General features: G+C 38.5%; 1 protein-coding gene across 2 annotated transcripts; it reads left to right on the forward strand.

Annotated features, from left to right (window-relative positions):
* Positions 1 to 1,812: 1,812 nt before the first annotated feature.
* LOC143270837 (melanoma antigen preferentially expressed in tumors-like) lies at positions 1,813 to 8,177 on the forward strand. 2 transcript variants are annotated; one of them, XM_076561990.1, is made up of 4 exons: positions 1,813 to 2,066; positions 3,522 to 3,821; positions 4,239 to 4,820; positions 5,700 to 8,177. In XM_076561990.1, exons 2-4 carry the CDS (start codon positions 3,532 to 3,534, stop codon positions 6,211 to 6,213), a joined length of 1,386 nt encoding a protein of 461 aa, XP_076418105.1. In that variant the 5' UTR covers positions 1,813 to 2,066; positions 3,522 to 3,531; the 3' UTR covers positions 6,214 to 8,177. The 2 variants fall into 2 exon arrangements, with proteins under 2 accessions (XP_076418105.1, XP_076418106.1); XM_076561991.1 differs by lacking the exon at positions 1,813 to 2,066 and having other exon boundaries at positions 2,708 to 3,821.
* The last annotated feature ends 620 nt before the right edge of the window (positions 8,178 to 8,797 follow it).

Genomic DNA, 8,797 nt, shown 5'->3' on the forward strand with positions numbered 1-8,797 from the left:
TTGCATTTGATATTTTTAAATTCTTTCATTTTCATTTGGTCAGATCACTTACTGCATCCTTTTTTTACCTCTAGAATTTGAGTGACATTTAGAAATCCCTTCTTTATAGTAAGCTTAAAGAAACCCTTTCGTGTGTTCTTCAAGAAGCTGTGTGATTCCACTTTTTGCTTAATTCTTTAACTCAATTTTTAGTTACTCTATGCATGGCATAGATCCCCTAGAACTGGAGTTATGAATGGTTTTCAGGACTGGGAATTGAATCCATGCACTCTGGAAGATTAGTCAGTGCTCTTAACTGCTACCCAATCTTTTCAGCCCTTCATTAAACACTGATGTCCATCAATATTGGCTTGTATTTATAAGCTTTCTAACCAATTTTATTCAGCTATTTGTCTGTTCTTGTTGAAGTGATAAGACACTATAATTACAGAAATTCTCTAGAAAGTTTTCATTTTCTTGGTATGGTGTTAGGAGTCCCTTCTCAAATGTCTTCCTTCTTCCTTATTAGCTATTCTTGTGTGTTGCTAGAGTTTTCCTGCTTTGCCCACAGTCACGACAAATCTGTCACCTGCCAGTCCCACAGCTGCTCAGACCCAACCAAGTAAACACAGAGACTTATATTGCTTACAAACTGTATGGCCATGGCAGGCTTCTTGCTAACTGTTCTTATAGCTTAAATTAATCCATTTCCATAAATCTATACCTTACCACATAGCTCGTGGCTTACCGGCATCTTCACATGCTACTTGTCATGGTGGCAGTTGGCAGTGACTCCTTCTGCCTTCCTGTTCTTTCTTTTCTCCTCTCTGTTAGTCCCACCTATACTTCCTGCCTAGCCACTGGCCAATCAGTGTTTTATTTATTGACCAATCAGAGTAATTTGACATACAGACCATCCCACAGCACTCGTGTATTCTTTCACATATGAACTTTCCCATCAGACTAACTCAGTAAAATGTAGATATTTTTTAATTAAATTTATACAGACACAATGTGTTCCCCAAGATATTGTGTACCTTAATAAACTTATCTGGGGTCAGAGAACAGAAAAGCTACTAGTTAGGCAGTGATAGCACACGCCTTTAATCCTAGCATTCCAGAGGCAGAAATCCATCTGGGATCTCTGTGAGTTCAAGGCCACATTGGAAACAGCCAGGCATGGTAACTCAGGCCTTTAATCCCAGAAAGCGAATCTTTAATCCTAGGGAGTGATGGTAGAAAGCAGAAAGGTTTATAAGGCGTGAGGACCAGAAACTAGAAGCTTGTGGCTGGTTAAGCATTCAGCTGGTTAAGCTTTCAGGCTTTGAAGCAGCACAGTTCAGCTGGGATTCATTCTGGATGAGGACTCAGAGGCCTCTAGTCTGAGGAAACAGGACCAGCTGAGGAACTGGTGAGGTGAGGAAGCTGTGGCTTGTTCTGTCTCTCTGATCTTCCAGTGTTCACCCCAATAACTGGCCTCAGGTTTGACTTTATTAATAAGAACTTTTAAGATTCATGCTAGAGGAGAACTTTTTTTTTAATGCTGAGTTTGTCAGGGAAAAGTCAAATTTAAATAGCATTGCTCCACAACCCTTATAATGGAATCTGGTATCCTTATTCAATCATATCAGGCACATGCACAACTGAATTTTGAATCAAAGTACTAGAATATTCACAGATATTCCTAGGAAAGGAACATGGTGACCTTGTAATAGAACACAAACAGCAACTTCTTGAATACATTTCACTAACATTTGTAACAATGTGTGAAATCAGCTGCTTTGTTTCATGAGACTGCCCAGTCCCTTTCTTTCAAGACTGTTTAAGGTTTTCTTCACGTGAGAAATCAGCTGCTTTGTTTCATGAGACTGCCCAGTCCCTTTCTTTCAAGCCTGTTTGAGGTTTTCTTCACACAAAAGAAAGTTCTTCACAAATAGGATGTACTTAAACTCTCTTACACCTTGAGCTACAAAAGAAGAACATCATTTGAAGATACTGGGACGTATTTTTAGGATTGAATGAAGAATGTGTTCCTGAGATTGAAATCCTGGAAGCCTCAAGAATAAGTACCACTTCTTTGTTGTTAAGTATGATAATTTTATCTTAGTCATCAAGTCATTTATCCAAGGACAATGCCATAATGTGTGTGAGATGCTGTATCAAAGTACCGTATTAGGTAGTTGATGAGCAACATTATTTTATTTTCTTATGGTTTTAATGTTTTTGCTTGGAAGTTTTCTATATTTGGCTTATTCATATTGTTTTCGAAGCTATCTAATGTAATCATGTTATTTCCTGTTTATCAGTGTTGTGTACGTCTTTTAGAGGGTTTGATGTTGTTCCCGAAGTAGAAGAAAAACTTAGGAGCTTTCTGACTCTTTCATGTGTAACAAGATTCGTAACCCCCCCCCCCATTTTGTTTCTTTTCCCACCATTAACAAATGTTCTTGAATGTTTCTCCTAACCACATCAATGTATTCTTCCCACAGCCTGTGTCTCTTAATATTGCAGTTTTAAACTAACCTCCATATCACTTATTTGATTCACCTTTGATATTCATTGATTATAACACATATTTGTAATACATCTTGATGAGACTCCAATCTCTGGCTTACATGAATCGTATACAACTGTGCTTTGCCCCCCCAAACCTGGCACCAATCCCAGACAAGTTTGACTGTTTCTTACTTTCCAGATGTGAGACAACATACAGCTTTGAAGGGAACAGTTTTGAAGTCTTTGCCCTAAACTGTACTGCATTCTTTTGATTTTATGTTTTCTTTTTCATCTTTAGGCTTACTTCATTACTAGATTTTCTGAATATGCTTAAGGTCAACTTTAAATTTTCTTAACCATCTTCCTTCGTGTCTGTCTTGTGCCATTTTGGTGTCTTCATCTGCCACAAATACAGTGACAGGGGTGAGACAAAGCAAGGGCTGGAATGTCATTCTTTTTCTTTTAATCACAATGAATTTGGTGTTGTAATATTTTCTGTTCTACCACTTTTTTTGTAGATTTATCTTTTTCTTCTTCAGAGCTTATATACTATGGAGGGAAAATACTGAAGTCATGTAGCTAAGTGACCAAAATTGTTTTCTGTTTACTTACTACTGACTTCTTTTTCAGAGACTGGGTTTCTTTGTGTAGCTTTAGAGCCTATCCTGAATCTCATACTGCAGACCAGGCTGGCTATGAACTCAGAGATCCACCTGCCCCTGCCTCCCAAGTGCTGGGATTAAAGGCATATGCCACTACTGCCTGACCTACTACCCATTTTAATGGTGTTTTATCACATACATACTTTATATACAAGGGAGAGGGAATAGTAACACACACACACACACACACACACACACACACACACACACACACACACCCCTTTATATACTCACAAGTCAATTTCTAACCTGTGTCTATAGTAGATGTATCTAGTGTTGGCTATCTGGTTCATTTATTCTTTCAATTTCTGCAACCAGCGGTAGCAAAGTAAAGAAGAGACTATGTATTCCCAGAACTTCTAAATATTTCTCCTTCTGATTCAGGTTCACAAAGATGGATGCAAAGAACCCAAAGACACTGTTGGATCTCGCTATACAGAGTCTGCTGAGAAATGAGTCTGTAGCAATGCAAGCTCTGGAGGATATGCCAAGAGTCTTTTTTGTTCCACTGTTCATTGCTGCCTTTGAGGGTGGGCATAAGAATACATTGAGTGAGATGGTGAAAGTGTGGCCCTATTACTGTCTCCATATTGGGTCATTAACTGTACAGGAGCCTCAACATGAACTCCTGAAAGCCATGATTGAGAATCTTCCAGTGTGTCCTTCAAAGAACTCTGCTTCTAGGTAAGACTGGATAATAGAAACATGGAAAGACAGAGGAGGTTATACCACAGCCTGCTACTCTCCCAGAAGGAGAAACAAGTAAATGTGTGAGACTGTTGCCCGCAAACTTGATAACACATTAAAGATTGATTGTATTCTATTCAATGTTCATTTTGAAATCTGTTACTGAGGGTTCTATTGATGTTTTAAGTAACAGGTGTTACAAAACAGAAAGACAGGAACTTTAAGACTGGAGGGGGTTAAGATGTATAAAGGATTGGGGGAGGAGGTTGAATTTTCATGAGAAAGATTTATTGATAGTACAAGTAGTATCAGCTATGGATAAAAGAATTAGGTCTAAGATGTCATTGTTGATTCTATTCAGTATCATTATCGTTGGCTATTTCTCAACTATTCTATCTCCTCTTACCCCTACAGGAGACCTAAACTGAGGATCCTAGATTTAAGGCAAGACAACGACTGTAGGACCATATGCCATGAAGACAGCATCAAGGAACCTTTCTGTTTTCATTCTTGTGCTTATTCTGACAGCTCCATCCTGAAAATAGAAGGGCAGCATCGTTTTGTGAATACAGAGTCCATGGTTCAGTTCCCCAGGCCTGTAGAGTTACTAGTGGATCTTTCCCTAGATGGCTCCTTAGTGGAAAAGGAATTTTTGGTTTTGCTTACAAGTAAAATTAGGGAGAGTTCAGGGTCTTTGCACATATGCTGTCGAGATTTGCAAGTTGATAAACTGTGTGACAGCAAATGCACCCTGAATTTTCTTGATCTCAACTGTGTTGGTCAGTTGTCAATTGATATGGGTTCACTGAGTGGTATCACCAATGTCCTGTCTCAGATGGACCACCTAGAGAGCCTCAGTCTGTCTAAAGTCACTTTTAGATCTCTGGGTGGGAAACTCTTTAAAAATTTCCTAGGTCACTTGCAACGTATGAACACTCTTAAGGAAGTCAGCTTGTCTTCATTCTGTCTCACAGGTCATCTGGACAGAGTGCTCAGGTAAGAGTTTGGGCCAGGGCCCTGGGTTTCCTGGAGAGCCTGTTGAGACAGGAAAGAAAACATTCTTGGGTATTCCTAAACTCCTGAAAAGCTTTTATGCTTTCCACTTTGTTGCTTCTGGGAATTTGAAACTGGAAAAAGAATTACAAAAATTAAGCATCCAGCAATGTGCAGACAAGTGCAGAAATAAAAGGTGAAAAACACTAGCCTTCTAGATATGAAGAGAAACAGGGATTGAGATGGGGAAAGACTTTTTGCTGTAGCAATGATGCACCTCATCATAGATGCCCAAAGTTCACACTGTCAGATCACTTTACTGATATGTAATTTCTAAGGCATAGGCCATGAAAGTAGAGGGTGGTATGTAGGGACTGACCAAAGGGAGTTTTCAGTTGCCTGCTCTTTCTGATCCCTCCCCACTAAAAAGGTGAACTGAAATATACAATGGATAATGTTGTAAGTATCAAGTGCTTTAAGTTTCTTCTCTTAATATTTTTTAAAATCATGTGATACAATACACTGTACACATTCCTAAGATTAAAAGAAATTGTATCTCAGTGTTGAAAACAAAATTTCAGCCAGATGTGGTGGCACAGGATTTTAATCTTAGCACTCAGGAGGCAAAGATAGGCAGATTCTCCGATTTCAAGGCCAGTGTAATCTCCATAGTGAGTTCCAGGACAGCCAGGACTACATAGTAAGATCCTGTCTAAAACAAATTCTCAGAGTCACAAAACTATTAAGTGAATTAAAGCATACATTAACACATTAATACCCAATTATAATGCATGTGAAAAGTAGTTTATTCTAGATACAATGGTATATTTTTCCTTATTCAATCTTCATTCTTCACAGTTTTTTGTTGTTTTCTCCCTACAGAGTCCTGCCACCTGGTCTGAATTTCTTGTGTCTGACATTCTGTGATCTTTCGCACAGAGACTTCAGACTTCTGGCCCAGAGCCCTCAGGTCTCCCGCCTAAAGCTGCTGAATCTTAGCAACAACCCAATGTATTGGGATGATTTTGAGCCTTTTCAAACTCTTCTGGCAAATCTCTCTGGTACTCTTCGGCATCTAGAGATGAATCATTGCCTTATAAATGATACTGCAATCTCTGTCCTTATCCCAGCTCTGATTCGTTGTACTCATCTCCGTGTCCTGTGCTTTGCTTCTAACCCCATCACAATGCCTATGCTTGTGACTATCATGAATAATTTAACACCCTTGAAGAATCTAAAATATGTGATTTATCCTATCCCTGTACATTGCTATGAACTGTGGCATTTTCAAGGCAGTTTAGACCGAAGGAAGCTTGCAATTGTTCAACTACAGTTGAAGGTGATGTTAGCACTTGCAGAGAGGCCTGACATGAACTGGATCACTTACTTAGAATAAATTTCGCAGTCCAACACAGTTTCTACCGATATGTACTATTTAAGTACTAAATGTTATTTCCTGGACCCACACACACACTATATATATATATATATATATATATATATATATATCTTTATATTATAGAAAATTACACTTAGGGAATACAGGTATGTAACTGATTCTTACACAGAGTATTTTAGAAAAGATGGAGGACCTCGAGAGTTCCTGTGTATCACTGGTCTACTGTTGATATATTTCATTTTACTGACCACAGTGATGTGTATTGTGTATAGTACAGGATGATCAAGTCCTAGTTTGCTCTATCTCTGTCCACACTGTTTGGTTCACTTGTTGGTACATCACACAAATCAGAACAATGACACCCTTTCCTGCCTGTATTTGTGGAAGGGTTGGTGGTTTTTGAAGACAATGTTTTCATCCCCTAAGTTACTTTAGGCTGGTTTTGGTTGCTTTTGGGAATCCATCAGGATTTAATAGTGGGGCCAGGAAGGAAAGACAGCAGAGGCTTTGATGTTTCAATAGAACCTTCAAGAACATAAAGATCATTTCCTACTTCTTGATGTAGGCCTGCTCTAAAGTTTCCACTACTTCCCATGAAGTCCTCAGCTGGCTCTCCAGCCTTTGTCACATGAATTTTTAGGTGGGATTTAGGGTCCTTCCCATAATATTCCCCCTCCTTCCTTTAGTTCTCTTACTCTACTCCCAATTCTGTTAATCCTTTCATTTCCTTAGCTGTATAAATCATTCCCTATATATATTTTGATTCTTTTTCCATTAGCTGTGCCCCATTTGGTATGATACATACTAGCTATGGGTGAGTACTGAGTCCAACTTATTTTATATTCCAGAACATAACATAATTATAAATTCAGTTTGCATATCCTAGACATAGTTAGAAATGATGTGTATAAAGCCTATAGTTAATAATTTGCACAGGGCTAAGGAATGCCTCAGTCTTCCAGTTGCTTACCACACAAGCCCACCTGTGCTCAGATCCGAACCTAGCATTTGTGTAAAAAGCTGAGCATCCAAGTGCACACTTGTCACCCCAGTGTGAAAAGGTGGAGGAAGGAATATCCTTGGGGCCATGTGGCCAGACATTCTAGCAAATTAGGGATTCGAGGTTCAGTGAGAGATCCTGCCTCAGAAAATATGTGTAGAAGAAAAAGCCAGATACTGACTTTTGACATGTATGTGAGCATGTGCGCGAGCACAGGCACACACACACACACACACACACACACACACACACACACACACACACACACACAGAGACAAGCAAGTGCACACACTTCCTCCCATACATGAACATGGACACATAAAAATATCTTACTCATAATGTTAATTTCTTGAAACAGCATACTGCATCACAAAGACATAATAAAGATATAAGATTAGGATGTGTTCCTTCCACATGTTGAAATGCCAAAATGACAACATTTCACTGACTAACAAAAAGAGTAGACTGTAAGTAATCATTTACACATAATGTTTTCTTACTGAAATAAATTAGTAAAAGCTATAGCTTAGAAATTTTTAATGATTTCTTTTTTAAGTGAGGTCATACTCAGTTTCAGTCTGACCACAGATAAAAGTAATTGAATTTTGTTTTTAGAAGTGATACTGGTAAATATATCAAACTATGTTTTATAGGCATTATTATAATGAGAAAACTGGCAAGACAGTTAACATTTTTTTTTATTAATTTTTTGGTGGTAACAGTGTATTTCCAAGTTAGTAAGAAAAAGTATGTTAAAATATACTGATATTAACGTGTCATTTCTTTTGTGATACATTTCGCACTTGTTCATGTTTTCCATAATGCTTGTACCATGATTATAATGCAGAAAATTTCAAAGACCTACTAATATGCCAGTGCAATGAGTGATTTACTTACATTGTTTCCAAGTTAAATATTGTGGAGTTTTTGACACTTTTTATTAAATAAAATATTAACATTAGATCTACCTGTTTCTTTGAACTTTCTCTTCATTTTTTCCATATGGCTCTTACTATATAGCCTCTGGATAATCTGGGATCTTGTGCTCTCAGAAGTATAGTCTGTCCAGTGTGTTACAGTGGCAGAATACTGGGGAAGATGCAACTGGATCAATATTGGCATATTTTCTCGCTTTCCTCCATCCTTCCTTGGGTGCCATGTTTCTGTCAGAGACACTGCACCCTGAGGTAAAAACTAGACCCTACAATAAAGAGAGAATTTGTAACTCATTATTGTCATATTGACAATGTGAAGGATATTCTTGGAAATTCCTAGTACAAGAAAGTTCTCTCGATACTTTGTTTTCAATAGATTTGAAAAATAACCTACGGGAATGTACTATGTTGCCACTACATGGCTGTGATAAAAACTGTCCAAAAGCAACTGAGGGAGGAAAAGGTATGTTTGACTTACATGTCCCAATCTCAGTCCATCACTGGGGAAGTTGGGGCCAGAACTTGAACAGGAGCAGAGGCAGAAAAGGTGCTTAGTGGCTTTCTGTGACTTGCTGAGCTACCTGTTTTATACAACCCAGGACCAGTTGCCCAGGAGGCACTGTCCACACTGGTCTGGGCCCTACCT

This window comes from Peromyscus maniculatus, chromosome X (genome assembly GCF_049852395.1).
Source record: "Peromyscus maniculatus bairdii isolate BWxNUB_F1_BW_parent chromosome X, HU_Pman_BW_mat_3.1, whole genome shotgun sequence".
NCBI lineage: Eukaryota > Metazoa > Chordata > Mammalia > Rodentia > Cricetidae > Peromyscus > Peromyscus maniculatus.

Bases quoted from the DNA above. Each gene is read 5' to 3' on its own strand.
- LOC143270837 (XM_076561990.1), top strand. From the start codon at position 3,532: ATGGATGCAAAGAACCCAAAGACACTGTTGGATCTCGCTATACAGAGT. The intron at 3,822-4,238 runs GTAAGACTGGAT...TTACCCCTACAG, and splicing joins TCAAAGAACTCTGCTTCTAG to GAGACCTAAACTGAGGATCC. The intron at 4,821-5,699 runs GTAAGAGTTTGG...TTCTCCCTACAG, and splicing joins CATCTGGACAGAGTGCTCAG to AGTCCTGCCACCTGGTCTGA.